Source organism: Pseudopodoces humilis, chromosome 8, assembly GCF_049639895.1.
Source record: "Pseudopodoces humilis isolate 2021_Gansu_Grassland_sample_001 chromosome 8, ASM4963989v1, whole genome shotgun sequence".
NCBI lineage: Eukaryota > Metazoa > Chordata > Aves > Passeriformes > Paridae > Pseudopodoces > Pseudopodoces humilis.
Genome location: NC_142207.1, coordinates 36,573,332 through 36,592,648, shown reverse-complemented (window position 1 = coordinate 36,592,648; position 19,317 = coordinate 36,573,332). Strand labels below are relative to the sequence as shown.

General features: G+C 44.1%; 1 protein-coding gene across 8 annotated transcripts in view; it reads left to right on the top strand.

Moving 5' to 3' along the window:
- AGAP1 (ArfGAP with GTPase domain, ankyrin repeat and PH domain 1) overlaps positions 1-19,317 on the top strand; it is a 308,125-nt gene that overhangs the window by 210,112 nt on the left and 78,696 nt on the right. For all 8 annotated transcript variants that reach the window (XM_014261324.2, XM_005532757.3, XM_005532756.3 and 5 more), the window contains one exon: positions 16,978-17,139. In XM_014261324.2, coding sequence (XP_014116799.1) covers positions 16,978-17,139 — 162 coding nt within the window. The remainder of the gene's footprint in view (positions 1-16,977; positions 17,140-19,317) is intronic.

Below are 19,317 nucleotides of genomic sequence, written 5' to 3'. Positions count from 1 at the left end.
AATGATGCCAGCCCCGTTGTGCTGTTGGGTGCTGAACTTGGCAGTGTCCGAGGGGAAAGGGGAATTGGAAAAAAGGGAATGGGTCCATGCAATACTTCTTTTATGAGGGCACAGAGTGACAGGGCAAGGGGGAATGGCTTTAAAGTGAAAGAGAGGAGGTTTAGCTTGGATATTAGGGAGAAATCCTTCCCTGAGAGAGTGGTGAGGCCCTGCAGAGGTTTCCCAGTGAAGCCATGGCTGCCCTGGAAGTGTCCAAGGCCAGGCTGGATGGGACTTGGAGAAACCTGAAAGAATTCTGTGATTCTTTTTTCAACATGAAGAGCTAATGTAGATACAATACTGCTTAATTTTAATTTCAGGTACATGATCATAGGATCCCAGAATGGTCTGGGTTGGAAGGGGCAGGGAGACCTTCCACTATCCCAGGTTGCTCCAAGCCCCATCCAGCCAGGCCTTGGATGCTTTCAGGGATGGAGCAGCCACATAATGTGTGTTGTTTGCTCGGATTCCTTGCCCTGTGTGATGGGTATTAGCAGTAAATGACCCTCCAGATCTCCTCAGTGTGTCCTTTCTCTGCTGTGCTCTTGCTCCATTGCCTGCACACTCCTGGCACCGTCTCAGTGTTTCCTCTGTGGAGCATTAACAGCATTAAAAGGAGCAGACACTATTCCTGGTGGTGTTTTGGGATTAGTACTTTGTAGCAATACTTGTTTTTAAAGGGTAGATGTGGTATTTGCTACCAGACCAAGCTGAATAGGTCAGGAGAAAGGGGAGGAATATTGTTTCTGATGGCTGCCCCTAAAATAGGACCAGTCAGGGGAATATGGGAAATATTTCACGTGTCCCATATATATTTCTGTGTCTGTATAAGGTCTGAATCTGACTATAGCATCCTGAGAGCATCTCTGGGGTTTCCAGCAGCTCTGGACAGGTTTTCAGTGCCATCTTAGGAGAACAGAAGGTTTAAAATCAGGATCACCTTGTTTCAGAGTGGCATTAACTATCAAATTCATACTTAACAAAGCACAGACTGTTTTCTAGAGCTATAACTATGTGGGCAGCACCTTCAGGAGAATTTGCATTAAAGTGGTCCAGATTTTGCCTAAGAATTTTCTGGTTGAGCCTTGTAGGAAGGCAGGGATGTTGTGAAGCAGCACAGTGAAATAAATGCTCCAGCCCTGTTCTTTTCTGTGTCCACCCAGCTCACCCACTCCTGGTAAAGCTTTTAGGGGAGGCAGCATTCATTGCCCAGCATGGATGCTGAGCTGGTTTCCCACTTAAAATTACATATTTTCTGTTTCTTTTTCCTGAGCTGCTTTGTCATTTTAATCCATCTCCCTTCTAAAAGGTTAGGCCAAAGTTTGGGCTTTTTTTGTGCCTTTCATCCCGTAGCTTTTCTAAGGCAAGATGAAGAGTGTTGAGTGCTGGCTCTAGGAGGAAAGCAGGAGCTGTAGGCTGCAGTCCTGTGCACCATGAGACACCTGCAGGCAGCTGAGCAGGTGCCATCCCTGTGCCAGATGTCCCAAATGAGGCTGCAGGGGAGAAAAGCCTTCAAAATTCAGTGAGCAGCGTGGAAATAAAATCTTAAAAAGCAGAAATAGCACCTAAATTCCTGCCTTTTGCCATCCCCTTGACATCAGAATGCTGTGTTTGCTGGACTTGCCTTTTGCTCCTGTTGCTGATCCCGAGCTGCTTTGCAATTCCTGATGAGGGGAACCTTTTCTCCCACCCCAGCTCTGCACCCTCCTATATGTGCAGTACCTTTTTCTGACTTGACATTCATATGGGATTACTTCTGGCTCAAAAGAGATGACAGCCAGAATTACCTGTGAAATACTTATTTTGAAATTGCAGGTGACTGGTGGGTACTTGTGAATCAGCCTACCTCGAATAATTTCTTGCAGAGGCTCTAATATTTTTAAAGAAAAAAATTTTAGAAGTTTGTTTTTTTAATAAATACGGAGGGAAAGTTGGATTAAAAACGAGTTTTAGGCAACTAAGGGTCAGCAGACTCAGAAGTATTGCGCTAAAACTCCTACAAAACCTCAAGAATAATTGATTGCTCTGAGTGTATCATCTTTGGGTAAGCTCAGAGATGTGTCCTTTATGTTGGCAAGTTGACGCATGAAAAACCCTTTTTAATTTCTGGGGGTTTTTTCTCCATTAAAAGATTTTTGAATTTTAGTCATAAAAAGCTAATACTGTGAAAGCAGCAGGTATGGCAAGAAGCTAAGCATCTTTTGGAATTCAAATGCCAATGTACTGGAGAATATGCCTGCTTATTGTCACGTGGTTTTATTGTAGACAAAATAACATATTGGGATTCAATTTTTCTCTGCACCTTTTTTTCACATTAAATTAATACTTTGTGTGGCTCCAGAGAACTTTTCAAAGTCTTCCAAACCAGACCTTTGGTTTCCTGGGGCTTCTGTCTTTCAAGCAGCTGTGAACATCTCCTAATTAGATAAATTACTTTGTAGTGGGCAGAGCCACAAAACAGGAGGTGCTGGTTAAATTAAAGGGGAAAAATAGAAAAATCCATTCTCTGAAATGGAATGCCCCACTGCTTTATGACTATTACTGTTGTAAGGTTTTACATTTAAGTACCTGAGGTTTAAAATTAAATGTCTAATATAATTTGGCGCTGGTAACATGAAGCCCACGACTGCCCTGGGAGAAAATCTCGACAGCTTAGTTTGGTGTTTCAAATTGCTGCGTGCTGGATAGTGAGCAGCTCGTGCTGCTGGCTCACTATTTAGCTCAGTCCCACCTGCTGTTCAGCATCATTTCCAATGCAGGAACATATTTGCCTTAAAAACTCCCGAAATTTTAAAAGGCTGATCCAGCAGCACATGAAAAATTAATTCTTTTTGCCTTTTTTCCTTTTTTTTTTTTTTTTTCCCCTTCTCCTCCATACTCTTGTGAGTGCTTGACAGAAGTAATTTTAGCAGCGAGAGAGAATAAAAACTGGGGGCAGTAAATCCCTGTCCAAGAATCTCTTGTGTAGATTCTTTATGGACTCAGAATTGATCTTCGTGTCAGATCCTGATGTAGTTTCAACTGTTTATCACCCTAATGGTGGTAGAGAGACCATGAACATCAACTTATAATCCCCCATGAAAGAAATTGGTGTTTGCAGTCAATGAAGGAGCAGCTCAGCTTTATTGATAGATTTGGAACAATTACTGCTGCTCCAGCTATTGGCCCAGAGGTTTTCCTGGATCCCACTAGAAGCCTGTGATGTTTTTTCCTCTGATAAATCTTCCCCTTGATGTTTTTGGGGATTTTTTATTACCCAGAATTATCTGTAGCTGCTCATTGCTGGGGAACAGGAGGGTTTCTGGTCTCAGGGGAGCCATTTGTGATCTGTTTGGGTGTTACAGTTCTGTTCTGGATTGTGCATTCCACAATTCCTCCTCTGTAAATCCAGCTCTTATTTCCATAAAATCACGACATTTTTACAGGTGGAAAAACCCTCTAATAGCATCAAGTCCAGCCCTTAACCCAGCACTGCCAAGCCCACCACTAATCCCTGCTCCTAAGTGCCAAATCCAAATGTTTTTTGAGCACTTTCCAGGCATGATGACTCCACCACTTCCCTGGGCATCCTGTCACTGACCACCCTTTCCATGAGGAAATTTTCCTGCCAGGAGGAGACAGCCGGGGGGTTTGGGCTCTGCTCCCAGGGAACAGGGACAGGAGGAGAGGGAACGGCCTCAGGCTGGGCCAGGGGAGGCTCAGGGGGACAGCAGCAGGAATTTCTCCATGGAAAGGGAGCTCAAGCCTTGGGATGGGGCTGCCCAGGGAGGTTTGGAGTGCCCATCCCTGGAGGTGCCCAAGGAAGGGCTGGATGTGGCACTCAGGGCTGGGGACAGTCACATGTCGCACTCGGTGGCCTTGGAGAGCTTTTACAATTCCATGATTTTGGTGGTGCTGATGCCACTGAAGAGATGGGTCTGTCTGCTCCCCAGTCTTCACAGTTTGTGCATCTCCAAAGAACCTGAAAGAACACACCCCCAAATTCACATCAGAAGTTTTTGTGATGCCAGGAAGGCCTTGCAAAAATGAGGATTGTGAGACATCACTGTGAGGATGCAATTTCCTACCTGGGGGTGAAGCAGCAGCTTGGTTCATTCTCTGTTTAAATGTCCTGTTTTATCATTTGGCTTCTGTGCCCCGAGACCATTAGAGGGAAGGATTCCTTCCTGAAGAGCACTCAGCTCTTCTGACAGAGCACTGCAAACAGCACTTTGCATGGGGCAGGCATTTCTGCTCTCTGCACTTGTAAATTGTCATTTGAATTCCAGCATGATGTAAAATTCTGCAGTAAATCAAATATCTGTTTAAATATCATCCACTTAGGCTTTATCACTGTACAATTGCTTGTACGGGCCATTTGAGCTCAGCTGTAATTTATGGAAGTTGTAATACCGGGTGTCTTCGGAGTTTCTAACAGTTTGGTGTTGGGGTTTATTAATATCAAATTGAGTTCTCACTGTGCCATGGGGTGTGAGAGGTCGCTGGAGTGTTGATATTAATGCAGACCTTGCAACTTGCCTTACTTGTCTGATCCTAAGTGCTGGGAATGATTAAATGATGGAACCTTCTGCTCTGCCTTGGAAAAGGAAATGGTTCAGCTTGCATCTGACATCAGAAAATGTCATTTAGAGCTGCTGGAATTCCATAGGAAAGTTCTTCATCAGGATCAATGATATAATTTCAAATAGATTCATAGATTTTTGGTCAGTGTATACAGATCTGATTACTGACTTTGGTTTAGGTCAGAAGAGCTTTTTCCTGCTTTTCTAATATGGAAATCAGGACTGAAAAGCAAATACAGATTTATTTTCTCCTTTTTTTTTTTTTTTCTAGCTGCTTTAGAGCTACTCTGGGGCTTTCTGTACTTCTTACTACTTAAAATAATAAAATTCACCAGTTATAATGCGTGCACATAGATTACATTATCTTTCATAGGACAGGAAAGGGAACATTCTTCTACATTCCATACCTTTTTGTGATCCACAGATTGCTTTTGGCAAAATATTTCCAGAGGGAAACTATTGCAGTTCAGCAGGGTAAACTCTGCTAACAAGAACTTATTATTGTCTTTGCTTTCTCAAGATACCTTGAGGAAACTTGGGTTATAAAGCACTACTTTTTAACCATTTCTGGAAGACCATCCCCTTTCCACATGAGGTTGTGTACTGAGAAGCTTCCAGTATTTAAATTTACCTGGCATTCTTGACAAGCTGTCACCTGAAATAGCTCAATCAACCAGAAATACTAAAAAATTCTGTGTAGCAATGTCCTAGGAAACAGGAGACTGGCAATTTTTTGGATTTGCTGATCCTGCAGGACTTGAGATTTCAAACTGGTTTTAATTCAGGCAGGGGACAATGGGGTTTTGCAACCTGTGGTTCCCCAAAGTAATGTAAGGCCTGGAGGGCAATGGTGATAAATAATGCTCTGAGAAGGTGTTTGGGACATTAATCCAACTGGTGCTGTCTGCCCTGGAATTTTAGGAATGTGTTAGCCTCTGGAAGCAGCAGGACCCAGTGCTTACCCCTTCTGTTCTGCAGGCCACAGGAATCTCAGCTTAATGGGAAACTTTGGGGTCACCATCCCTGGAAGTGTTAAAAAATGTGTGGCACTTAGGGAAGTTTTAGTGCTGTGTTAGGGGCTGGACCCAAGGGTCTCAGAGGGCTTTTCCAACCAAAATTATTCTGTGGATCTGTGCCTTCCTTCTGCCCATCCAGGCCGTGGGTGGCAGCTCAGTGACCACCAAACTGGAGATGAGCTGTTGCCATCTGGTCCCACTGGGCCTTGTATCCAGCAGAGAAGCCACAAAAAAGAGTGAGAGATCTGGAAGCAGCTCTTTACTTTGTGTCTGTGCTGGCACCAAGAGCCCTCTGAGGTTTAAACTCTGCCATGATGTTGGTTTAGGGAGGACTTTGGGTCCATGGGCGTTTCTGCACAGCTTGGCTGAGTTTCAGCTGCTCCTCTCTTTATCCAGTGCTGCTGTCTAAACCCTGAGCTACATTTTTGCAATTCTCCATCTGCTTTTCATGCTGAAGATCCTCTTCTTTCTCTCTCCCCCTGATTAAAATACAAAGAATTGTTGCATTCGGCAATTAAATCCTGCTCCTGATTCCAAGAAACATGAGTTTGCGTCCTCAGGTAATTTGACATTGGCAACTTGATGCTGATGTTAATGTTGCTCACAGCCTGGAGTGCCAGGTGTCTGTCAGTAAATTGTTCATGGGACTAAATTAACTTTTTTACTGAACTATAAAGCTCTGGTTTTTCTCAGCATTTACTTATGGATGTTTGAATACATATTTTGCATTTAGTTCAGCTTAGAATTTACACTGAAGTAAAAATGCAAGTAGAATGTTCTTTATAATAGGGAAAAAAGGTGATTTATTTCTGATTACTGATGTTGATTAATCTGATTTGATTGTCTGGCAGTGTTCAGTAAATCAGTGCTGTTTCTGACTGTAGCTGGGCTTGGTTGTCACAGCTTCTCTGTTATCCCCACTCAGGAGAAAAAAAGAGGGGAAAATCCCTTAAGCCAAAGCACTTAATTTTTATTCTTGGAGTTTCAGCTTTAGTTTCAGTTTCAGTTGACAGAATAGTGAGGATGGTGAATGTTCTTCATCAGCTCTTCAGGCTCCTGGCCAAGAAAGACTTTCCAAAAGTCAGGACTTCTCAAGGAAGGAAGCTGGAAACCCAGCATGGTTCTGTGTAGCTCAGACATTTTTCAGATACAGCTCTTAGAAGTCTGCAAAATGTATTCTCTTCTCTGGTTTTATATTAGGACCATTATTTTGAATCATCACAGAAAAACATTTTAATGGTAAAGTATAATATTGAAGGTGATCACACCTCTGGACAAGGGGAATTCTTCATCAGCAAGGCTGTCTTGTAATCTCATTTGTATTTAGAAGAGCGTTAAGTTTCAAAGGTTTTTATTTTGCAGGTTTGCAGTTTAAGGTTGCTTTAATCTGAAATGTTTGCAGTAATTGCGAGGAATTAAATACATGAGCTGGATTCACACGATATCCTGCAGGAGGTTATGGACTTTGAAAATAAAATCATGTTTGCAGAGAACATTATAAATTGACGCAGTCTCAAGTAAGCAGAGAGGAAAGACATAACACTGCAAGAGCAGAATGTGCCATTTTATAAACTCTTTGATTCAAGTAGCATGGCTTACAAATTTCATAACCTCAGTGAATTCTGTATTTCTGTATTTTAAGGAAGACTTAAGGAGGGAAATAATAAATAAAGAAGGGAAATTAAAAATCAGCAAGCATTTATTTTATTAATAAATTACTTTTTTAATATTTTTAAATTTTTAATTTTTATTTTATTAAGGTTTTTATTTATTTTCTTTTATTTCTTATTCTTTTATTCTTTTATTTTTTATTCTTTTATTTATTTTATTTTCTTTTTATCTTAGTTTAAATAAGCAAAGTTTATCAAGCAATATAAAATCTAAATTTATTTAAAGTTTTGTAAAGGTTTAAATGCGAAGTTGAGAAAGCAAAATGTTCATGTATAGCTGCCATGGGAGCAGTTCCTGATTTGAGGATTTCTTCTTTTCACATCCACGCTCTGGAAGCTGCAGTAGATGCTTGTGATAGTTAATTCTTGTTTAACGTATGGCCGGGAGCGCAGCGCTTTGTTGGGCAGGGTCTGGAGGAAGAGCGTGCAAGAAACACACTCAGTGCTTTTATTCCTTCCTGCCTTTAAAGCAGTTTCTGTTGCAGTGAAGAGCAGAGCTGTTGCCTCCCCAAGCGTGGTTGTTGGCGGGCCGGGTTTCTCCAGGCGCGGATCACAGAGCGCGCGCTCCGCTCGGGATGTCGCGTATCCCTTCCCCATGGAATCCAACACTTCAAAGCTGCCTCACAGCGCACACGGGGAGTGAAAGAGGCCTCTGTGCCGGGGCCTGGCCACAACCTGGGGATTGTTGTTGAGCTCAGAGCCTCGGCCTTCCCTTCCTGCAGGTGGGAGACCTTCCCCTTTCATGTCCCAGGGCCCTTCATTTGTCACACTTGATCTCCTCCCTTCACGCAGCCGTGGCTGTGCCACCCACGGGCCGGGGCCTGAGGATTATCCAGTGCACTGGGGGCTCCTCTGATGAAGGGCCCCGATTTATTTATCCAAGAGCTAGAAAGAGAGCTTGATTAAAGTTGAAAATTAAAAAAAAAAAAAAAGTTTGTCGATGGCAGTTGCGCCACCTGACACCTCTGAAAGACAGAGCTTTGTGTTTTAAGAGCTTCGCTCTTCAGCTCTGGCTCTCTGCGATAGGAAAATGTTTGATTTTGCCTTTGATTAAGAGCAGTCTTGGTGTTGCTACCATTATTTCTCTTCCTTTCTGACACCGCTGCTCATGGCATACATTACCAGGAATGCCTTAGCTTTTTCCTGCCTAGCATGATGCAATTAACAGCCAATTTGCTATCCAGCAATTATTCAGCTTTAATTGGAAAATGTTAATAGTGAAAATCTCTTGATTTTTTTTCCCCCCCCTCCAAAACACTGATATTAAGGCTTGTCACTGAAGTCTCGTGGACTGACAGTGGAGAGTTTCCTAACCTCTTCTCAATTACCACAGAGTGGGTTTGAAGCTTGAAGTTATCCACAGGTTATACAGACGGAAGGTTAAAGTACAGGAGTAGAGACGAGACATCTTTCTGGCTCTGAGCATCTCTTTGAAGAGAGTCAGTTCTTCCTCTCTGTCTTACTTTGCCTATCTTGAAACACAAGGTAAATATTTTAGTAGGAAGTGATTCAGTAAGCCACGGATTCATTATTTTCCAAGTGCCTGGTGACCTGCAGGCTCTATTTCTAAAGCAAAATGTTGTTAAATGAGGATTTTTTTAATGCAGTGAGAAGACAGGTTAACGCTGATGGTTGGATCAGGGCGGAGCTCTGCCCCCCTCTGTGTAATTAAGGTGAATTTTTTATTCATCTCATTTTGATCTAAAATAGAATTTGTCACACACTGGTATGTACCTGACCATGATGGAGCTTGTTCACCCAAAATGTGTTCTTGTTTTTGTTCCCACACCACCATTCCTGGGGATGCTCCTGCTGCATTTGCCACATCCAGGGTGCTGCAGTTGGCAGCTGTTCTTGAGGTGTCTGATGATCTATACCTGGCTCCAAAAGGGGAAGACAGAAACCAATCCCAGCATGAATCATAGAATCTCAGAGTGGTTTGGGTTGGAAGGGCCTTAAAGACCATCCTCTTCCAGCTTCCAGGCTCCATCTGAACTACCCCAGACAGAGCAGCACATGACCTGGAATTGAACCAGGGGCTTCTACGCTGAGATGTGCCTTCAAAAGGACCATCCATCTCCTTTCTCCCTCGTGGGGAGGGAACAAATTCCCTGAAATGAACAAGTTGCCTGCAGTAAATCCCCATCATTTCTGCCTTTTGTGGCTGTTTTTCACCTCTCTGTTCCACATCCCAGGGAAACAGCATCTTACACCCAGCTGGGAGCAATTCAGGGTGACACCACGTGAGGCTCACAGGGCTGATGCTGCCCAGTGCAAACGTTCTGCCAGAAGAATTAGGGATGTTCCCTGTACATCTCGACTGTAGGTCTGTTCAGCAGGAGCCACAAAGTTAGTTTGCCTTGGGATGTGGTGGCATCCTGCAGCATCCCAGACTAGCATCTCTTTCCTGCTTTGTTGTCCTTATGTGTTCAAACAACTTGTCAGGCTTGATCTTTCCACAGGGCATGTTCACATCCAGAGCAGAGGAGGGGACTGTAGGGATGTGTCTGTGTAATGGAGGATGAGATAAATTAACAAACCCTGCTCGCTCAGGGAGTAGTTTATATCATCCCTGCCCCTGACCTAAACCTGCTCCAGGCAAAATGTATGGAGGAGGATTAGGATCTCATCCCCAGTTCACATTCTGAGGTTGCAGGTCCTCTAAAACACCATCTTTGCTTTGCTTGTCACCGTCCTGGCAGCACAGGAGAGAATTATGTAGAAATAGTTGTGTCCTCTCCTTGTGGGAGCTGGTGAATTCCTCCTGGAAACGAGGAGCTTCCTTTGAAAGGGAGCTTCTTTTCTTCCTAGCCATCCTTCAAGTTCCAGGGAGCAGGATGCTGTTTCACCAGCACTGTAATGTGTTGCTCCTTAGGAAAGAAAATTCACTTTTGTAGGTTTTTTTTTAAGCTCTATTGTTGCATTTCTGCTCTCATGCTTCCTTTATGATGGCCCAACATTGTCTGTTGGTAGGGAATGAGATGGAGGTGATTTGTCTTCCCTTTAGATAAGGGAGATGGTAATGAGGGTCTTTCCAAAATTTCTGAAGCCTTCCTGTATCTGTGCCTGAGCATCTTGAGACTGATTGACTCCCCCCAGGCTGTGGACGATGTCCCTCCCTTTTCACAAAGCTGAAGGGACACTCACACCCTGAGGTCTGGTCACTTGAGGTGCTGCCACACAGCAAGAGCCAGACTCTCCAGAAGCAGGGAGATCCCTCTTTTCCTGTCTAGAAGGAAGCTTTGTTTTCCTTATTTAGTTGAAATTGCTCTTAGAGGAAAACTAGTCATTCAGTGGGGCTTCCTGAGGATGATGGGACACAGCTTTGGCATTTGCAGGCTCTGGGCACAAGGCTGCAAAAATGAGAGATGCTGTGGCAAGGGAAGACTCCTGGGGCTCTTTGGTGTCCATCCCCCAGTTCTGCTCAGAGCTCTCTTTAATTTCCTTCAGTGCAGCAGGTTAATTTAAGCCCTTCATAGCTTGAGTGTCCGGCTGCACTCAGCTCGGTGATGACCACATGCACCTGATTCCTTCCAAAGGTATGAGCTCTCCGTGCTTGACAAATATTTGCCTTTTTTTTTCATCCTGGAGGCTGTAATCTCGTGCCAGCCCTTCTCCCAGGTGTTTATTGCATCCACAGACTTGTGCCAAGCTGCAGTTGTGACAGGATTTTAATGTCAGTCCTGTACATCTGTGCCTGACTTCAGCCTTCCGCGTTCGCTGTGCGATTGCAGCATCCCTTTAACTTCGGTCTGAGGCGGTGGAGGAAGATAAAGAACTTGATAGAGCATTTATGGTAATAGCTGTAAAGGGAAGCTGGAGACCAGTGGATTTCACAGTCAGAAAAATCTCAGCTCAGGGAAATGGGTCTGAAATACAAACTACAGATAGTTATAGTCTCTTGCTTCCCCTGTTTAAATAAAAGGATTGCTTTTCTCACCTTTATTTAAAACACATGTGTGGAGGATGAAAGTGTCCAGCTATTTTTTTATTATTCAGTCCACCAGCTACCGACATCTTTGCCTTATTTCATTTCAGCACTAATGGCATAGTGAAAGTTCTGAAACACCCTCTTTGGATTCAGCCTTCCTTGGGTCGCAGCAAAGATTCCTGCTGCAGGCAGAGCTGTTGCTGTTGTTTTCGTCATCAGCGCTTTCTTTCTCCTCTTGAACCTGGTGCTATTAATTGTGTTGCTGCTTCTGCTCTTTAATTGATCCCATTCACTGCTCCCGCTTTTGTAATGTCTGACTTCTTGTCACTTCGGCAAATCAAAAACCCAAATTAATCAATCTCCAGCCATTTGAGAATAAGGCCGTGTTGGGGAGCTGGGCTTGACAAAAAAGTCTAATTTCACTTTGAAAGCCTGTTGGAAAATTTTAACAAGAAGATGCAAGAAAAATGTAAACCAGATCAAGCTCGACTTTGGTCTGTGGAGAATAGCGTCACCTGTTGAGTTTGTTTCAAGTTTTTGTAAATAGGTGATTTGACAAAAATATGAAATAAATCAAAAGACACGAAGATAGAAGGGGTCAGAATATCCTTGGTTCCTCTGCAGATGGTTACACAGGAGAGAGGGTTGTGTGTGTGAGAGAGAGAATAGGAACCGTGGGCCAACGACGAAGCTCCGCTCTTGGACTTTTGTGTCCCAGCCTTTGTGCTGTGCTATTCCCGTACCTCACATGTTGCCTCTTTTCCTGCTTTTCCCACCCCCAGTTCCTTTACCCTGGCCTGGGGTGCTCATCCTGGCTTATTGTCCCTCATTTCCTTGGCCTCCTTGGTTCCTGTGCTGGCATCTCCTGCACCTCTGCAGTGCCAGGTGCTGCGGTGCTGGAGGAGTCGCATCTCGGACGGGTTTGGTGCGGGGGCTCGGGAATTCGGGATGCAAGGTTGTTGTTTTTCTGGTCAAGGAGCACCAAGAAGCACAGTCTGGGTTTGGATTGAGTTTCAGACAGTTCAGAGTTGGGGGTGTTCATTTGGAGAAGAGAAGGCCTCCGGTGAGACCTAAAGGGGCTCCAGGAGAGCTGAAGAGGGACTTGGGACAAGGCATGGAGGGACAGGACACAGGGAATGGCTTCCCACTGCCAGAGGGCAGGGATAGATGGGATATTGGGAAAGAATTCCTCCCTGTGAAGGTGCAGAGGCCCTGGCACAGGGTTCCCAGAGAAGCTGTGGCTGCCCCTGGATCCCTGGAAGTGCCCAAGGCCAGGTTGGATGTGGAATAGCCTATGGCAGGGGGTGGGATGGGATGATCTATTGGGTCACTTCCAGTCCTGCGATTCAGTGGTGATTCTGTTAATTTTCCACCCTTTTCAAATCCAGGAGGACACTCACAAAGTCATTAGGGGGCACAAATGGAGTTGTCTTTGAGATCCATATGTTGAGCTCATGCAGCTTCCGAATAACTAAATACTAAAAAAGATAGGACGTGAGAATTGGATGGAAAGTTACCTTTTACAATATATGTGTAATACTGAGGATATCAGATTGTTTCAAACAGCAAATAAAGCCCAGTACAACAGCACAGCTCTTGAGACTCTTCTGAGGATTGGTTTTCATTTAATGTTCTGTCTCTTGACTCTGGGTTGTAGTTGTAGACAAAGTGTTTCTTCTTTTCCACAGAGTGTTTCTTCTGTTCCACCCCTCCTTTCTTCTGCCACAGTTTGTCATACTTGAAAGGAATTTCTCTCATGACCATAATTACAAAATGGATCTTGGAGAGAAGCAGACATGGCACTTTCTTTGCGAAGTAAAAGCTGCATTGGCTTTTTTGTTTTGTTTGGTAAATTCTCGTAAATGAAGGTTGGACTTGCACAAGCAGAACAATCTGTCTTAATCCACATGTCCTGCACCTGTAGAGAAAAATCACCATGTGAAGAGTGGGGCTTTATGTCCCATCTCTTCGTAACTCGAGGGGTGTTTGGTCACCAAGTGTCACTTGGTGCTTTTGGGTCTGGAGATGCTGCACGTCCTGAGGGCTGCCACGACCCTGGGAGTGTCCAAGGCTGGGCTGGACAGGGCTTGGAGCAACCTGGGATAGGGGAAGGTGTCCCATGGCAGGAGTTGGGGTTTAAGGTCCCTTCCAAGCCGACTGATTCTGCGGTGTGGCTGTGTCGGCTCTGCCCTCCTGCTGAAGGAGTATTTAATAGTGGCACTGGGGAGGGATGGAGGACAGGGAGGAAAGCTCCTGGCTGCTGGGACAGAGGTTGGGCATCTCTGGCTCACTCCTGGAGGTCACAGGCAGCAGCAGGCGTGGGCTGAAACACGAGGATGCTCCGCTTTAGGGGAGAAGACATTTTCCAGCAGCGTTTTGCTGCACATCACTCTTCAAAACAGCTGCAAAAACGAGGCCGTGCCGGTCAGGACAACCCCAGCTAGGTGGCAAGGGGAGAGTTTTGTCCTCAGTGTCGTGTAATGGAGCTCTGCACCCTGCAAATGATGACCATCATCAAGGGAAGCTGCGCCCGTACAGTCCATCAAGCGCCACAGAGCTAATGATGGGCTGGGCAGATAATCGGGGGAGAGTTAATTGTAAGGTTCGATATGGCATCTTGTCAGCAGAGATAAGTTGTCACGTTTTCCACTTGAGCTGAAACTAAATGATTGTAAAATAAGTTATGAGTGTCCTTGGGCCTGTCTGCCAGAATGATGGCTAAGAATACATTCCTGGCCCATCAGTCTCAAGCAGCCCGCTTGATATTTATGCGAACTGAATGTTATTTTATTCCCCCTCTAGTCATGCTTGTCAGCTTCCCGAGTGAAAAGTGAAACTGCTGCTTTGACTCATACTTCAAGTATTGAAGCTCGGAGAGGCTGCAGATTGTTATTATTATTACCAGTATTATATATTTTTTCGGGTGTGTGTTGAACATTGATGCCCGATTGGGAAGAACTAATGGCTGACATTGAACGTGCGGGATGGCTGCAAAACAGCCCATCCCAGCCCAGTGGAACACGGCTTATGAGTTCCAGTGCCTCTGTCAAAGCTGCTTGAGATGGGGAGTAATGAGGCGCTTGCTTTTTTAATTTGCCATGCCTTTTTCCTTGCCTTTTTCTTCCCCTTCTTTTTTTTTTTTTTATTTTTTATTTTATTTTATTTCATTATATATTTAACAGTGCCAGCAGTGGTCGTCTGTTCTCAGGCGTGGTAATTGATACCAAATAAAATGCATTATTTGTATTCAGTCAGGAGGATGAAATTGCATTCAGCGGGCTGAAGCCTGAACTCATTTACAGTTTCCCGAAGCCCGGGCTTTCAGGAGCCCTCTTTTCAATTTGAAGAATACCTTGTCAGGCAAGAGAAGGAGTGGGAAATGGGAGAGCACAGCGTGGAAGCCCAGCGCCTTTTGATTGCTCATATTTTAAACCAGGGGAATGTTAAATAACTCCCATCTTCAAAGGGTGGGCTCGGGAACCGGGAATCCGGGTGATATCGGCTCGGATCCGTTTATGGGGGATCAGCCTTTCCTTGCTGGTTGAGGGGGAGGGAGAGCTCCAGGCTCCCACTTGAGAGTAGTTTGACCCAAGGACAGCAGGTTATTACCTGGAAGGGGCTGTGGATGACGAGGATTTACCATGGGAGGTTAATTCTTCAGCTCTCCGACGCCAGGCATCAACCCCGTACGTCCCTCATTTTTCAGAGCTCTTGAGCAGGTTTTGTTGGGGGGATTTATGGCCTGGAAATTAGACAGAGCTGCCACCAGTGTGTGGATCTACCCTGATGGTTTTTAATGGGATATATTCTGTGGTTTTGCCTCAGGATTGTGGGGGTTTTTCACTGTTTGATGGGTGCAGGGCATGGTGGTTGATGCTGCAGGTGCAGGAGGTGATGAACTCGGGCAGGTTAATTGTTTCTAAAGTGAAAGCTGGGAATGAGGGGGGAAAAAGTGAAGCATTTTGGATCATAGAATCCCAGAAAGGTTTGGGTTGGAAGGAACATTAAACATCACCTAGTTCTAACACCTCAGAGAGGGACACCTTCCACTATCCCAGGTTGCTCCAAGCCCCATCCAACCTGGCCTTGGGCACTTTCGGGGATGGGGCAGCCACGGCTCCTCTTGGCAACCTGGGGTTTTTTCCTTCTTTTTAAGTATCACTTGCTATTGGAAACCTCCAGAGTCAAGCTGGAGGTCAGGATTTGGGACTGGCAGTAACCCCATTGCATCTGTGCCTTTGTGTTTCTGGCACCCTCTTTCTGCATCTTCTTTCCATGGCATCGATCCAAAGGGATCTCTGTCCCCTTGGCACCAAAATCCCACCAGGATTTCCACTTGGATTTGCCTTCCTTCTCTCCTGGAGAGACAGCAAACTATGCCAGGAGAGCCACTTGCACCAGTTAAATCCTTAAAATCTCCTGCACTTATACAGAGTAAAATACATTCCTGTGATTCCCTTTTGGGGTTAAATTCTTGGGAACTGGTTTCAAGCAAGTGGATGTGGGGAAAAGAACAGAAATCCTTAATATAAAGATTAATGTTTGGTTTGGTCTCTCTTGCCAGGCAATTAGCTACATAATTTATCCCCCACTAATAACTTAGAGCACAACTGTGCTTAGGGGGTAATTAGTAAATAAACTTTATTAGGAGGAAAAAGAAACCAAAATAAGTTGGGTTTTGTAAAACAGGCAGTTCTGTAGTAATTTAACTATGCCAAAAAAAATCAAAAGCTATTTTTTAAATAATCATTGGCTTGGTATTTTTCTGACATATGAAGTTAAATGCACTCCTATTATTACACTTAAGCTTTATAATAAGGATTTTTATTCTTTTCCCTGTGTCTGCTATTCTGAAACCAGTCATCAAGTATTTAACCCCAAAAGGCCATCATGGGAATGTATTTGCTGAATATCTGTCTAGGAGATTTTAAGGATATGGCACATAAATGCAGTCCTGATACTGCACTAAGGTGCAATATGGTATTTAAGCAAGGTTCTGGAAATGGCTTCGCTTTCCATAATAGCAAGTACTTTCCTTTAAGTGTAGGTTTTATGTGGAATTTTATAATTAAAATCCAAACCAAGCCAGTAATTAAACAAAAATCATATTACCAACCTTGAGGGGAAATCCTGGATTAAGTTACTTGAGTATTTACTATGTGGAAGGACCCAGTTCTTAAAATTGTCGGAGTTAATAAAGCAGGAAACTGAAGAGGGTAACATGGGATTATTTCTTTTCCTTGGGAGCAGGTAGGAAGTGACCCTTTATCACACCATTATTACCTGTACCAGGTGCACACTATTTTCCTGCCTTTATTGCCTTCACTGCCTTTTCAGTGTGTGTCTTTCTGATATTAATGACAGCAGAGAACATCCAGAGGATGCAGGGGTAGCTCTGTTTGTGTATTAAATGTTACACAAATTAATTTGAGGCTAGGTAAGATCTTTGGAGGAAGGAGCAATTGGAAGCAATAAAGTGCTTTCCCTTTGTTTTTGTGTGTTCCAGCAGACCTGCTCCTAAAATTGATGCTGAGTTCTGTTAATCTAACAGGGCTTGACTCAGCACTTCAGCCAAGTTGGGGTTTTTTTGTACCTTTTTGAACAAAATGATGGCTATTGCTTGGAGAGTCTCCTGAAAGAGCTCAAGAACATATCTGCGAACAGCCAGGGGTTACAGCTCGGATTCTAACAATCAACTCATTTAAATCTCACAGCATTTTCATTTTTCTCCCTTTTTTTCTCTCCTCCCCCAACTGCAGACACGGGCCTGGGAGATTCAGTGTGTTCCAGCCCCAGCATATCCAGTACCACCAGCCCCAAACTGGACCCCCCTCCTTCCCCCCACGCCAACAGAAAGAAGCACCGCCGGAAGAAAAGCACAAGCAACTTCAAAGCTGATGGGATCTCGGGCACAGCTGAAGGTAGGTTTCAAAAAAAAATATAAATCAAGCCTGGATTTTGAAAATGCCAATCCAAAGAGTGTTGTTAGCTCAGCTACAGCCTTGGCTCTGAATGCACAAGGGAAGGGGAATTGTGAGAAATTAGAGACTGGGCTTGTAATGATGGAGCTGAACCGTTTGAGGCATCACAGTGGTGAATTCAGCTGCCTGAAATGTGTTTAGAGTCATTTTTTTACTTCTTTTTTTAATAAATCAGAGTCCTCAAGTTAATATGGAGCCATCATTAGGTGTTGAGGTAAGGAAGAGGCACACTTGGAAGGTTAACAAGGAGGAAAAATTCAGGTTCACTCCATAGCCCACAGATCACATCAGAACGTGGGTATTTTTTTCAGTATTATTAAATCTTGTGTTATCACATCTCCTTAGGCACATCCTGAGCTCTAGAATGGCCAACACTTCTGATGCCTCTCATTGTTTGAATATTCACCTGCTCATGGAAAGCTTGTGTTATTTGAGGATAAAAAGGAAAAGGGGAGAGTTTAAATGTTTGGGTTCTTTTTTTTTTTTTTTATGAGCCAGAAAGCAAAAGCCAAAAAGAACTTCTTTTTCTCCCTTAGTTTAGCTTACTATTTCCACACTGCTGTAGCTGTTCAATGCCCTTCTGAAGGGGTAACAATGTGTACAGGAGCCAGATATGATATAAAACATGCTTGCAGCTTTAGAAAAGAAGAAAAGAAACATGCTAGGATTCAACCAAAAGAGCTCCAGAAAAAAAAAAAGATGAACAAGGGTGGTTGGAGGGCTCAGAAACTGGGGAGTCAACACATAAGGAGAGATGAAAAAGGGAGACAATGGAATAACATTGTGGGAAAAGGGGAGTGTTGAGTAAGAAAAAGATGTGGTTGTAAGCATGGGAGAGTAAAAAACAGCTAATTCAGTATCAAAGAATGTTGGAACAAGTTCTGAAAAAAGGATGACAATTGCAGACAGCTGAAGAGACATTAAAAATAGATGTGATAATAGTATACAACTGAGAAGGGGCATGTTTAACTACTACTTAGTCATCCTTATTTTCCATTTATTTAATTTCTCAATTGCACTTCTATCACATCCGGAATTTATTTCCCCAGCTATCTATACAAATCCTTTTTTAAAAACCCATCAGCTTTTTTTTCATAACAGCTCCTGTTGTGTTCTCTTTCCAGTCATTTAACTATCTTTGCTGTTAGTTTCCCCCCCTAGTTTATGGCCCAAAGCCAAATTTTAGTTCAACCTTTCATTTTTAATTTGTCCTTTTTTTTTTCTTTTTCTTTTAAAGAAGCCCTTTTACACCACTTATTTTCATACCTCAATGGCAAATTACAGAGGGGATTTTTCAGAGCATTCACCATTGGCCCAAGAATATTTTGTTGAAGTCAATATGAATCAAGACCAGCTGGATATCGAGAGCCTTTGAAAAATCTCTTTCTGAGCAGCTAATAGGTGTATGTTTTCCTTCTCCTGGGGAGATTTATTTTCACAAGGCACTGGAGCTGGAGCCTGTGTGGTCCTGTGCTCCCCAAGAGGGAGCAGTGGGGGGTTTGCAGTTGGGTCTCTTGTCCCCGGTATCACTGTTGTGACTGCAGAGTCCGTCCTTCATCCTCCTCGTTTCCTCTTCTCCTCTTCTTCCACCGTGTTAGCTGAAATCCTCTTGCATTAGTCAACAAAATTGTCCCCTCTCCTAGAAATGGGATCACTGTGCTTCCAGAAGGGCAAGAAATTGTTAGCCAGCAGCAACTCAGTAACACACAGGGAGCCTTAAAGGGAGCAGAATCATTTAGGATGGAAAAGCCCTCGGGGATCATCGAGTCCAACCATTCCCCCAGCACTGCCAAGCCCACCACTAATCCACATCCACAAGTGCCACATCCACACAAATGCTAAATCCTCCTGGCATGAGGACTCCACCACTGCCCTGGGCAGCTGTGCCAGGGCTGGACAACCCCTTTCTCTGAAGAAATTTTCCCCAATATCCAACCTGAGCCCAGCCTGAGACCATTTCCTCTCCTCCTGTCCCTGTTCCCTGGGAGCAGAGCCTCCCCCAGATGTCCCCTCCTGGCAGGGAGTTGTGCAGAGCCAGAAGGGCCCCCTGAGTCTCCTTTTCTCCAGGCTGAGCCCCTTTCCCAGCTCCCTCAGCCTCTCCTGGGGCTCCAGCCCCTT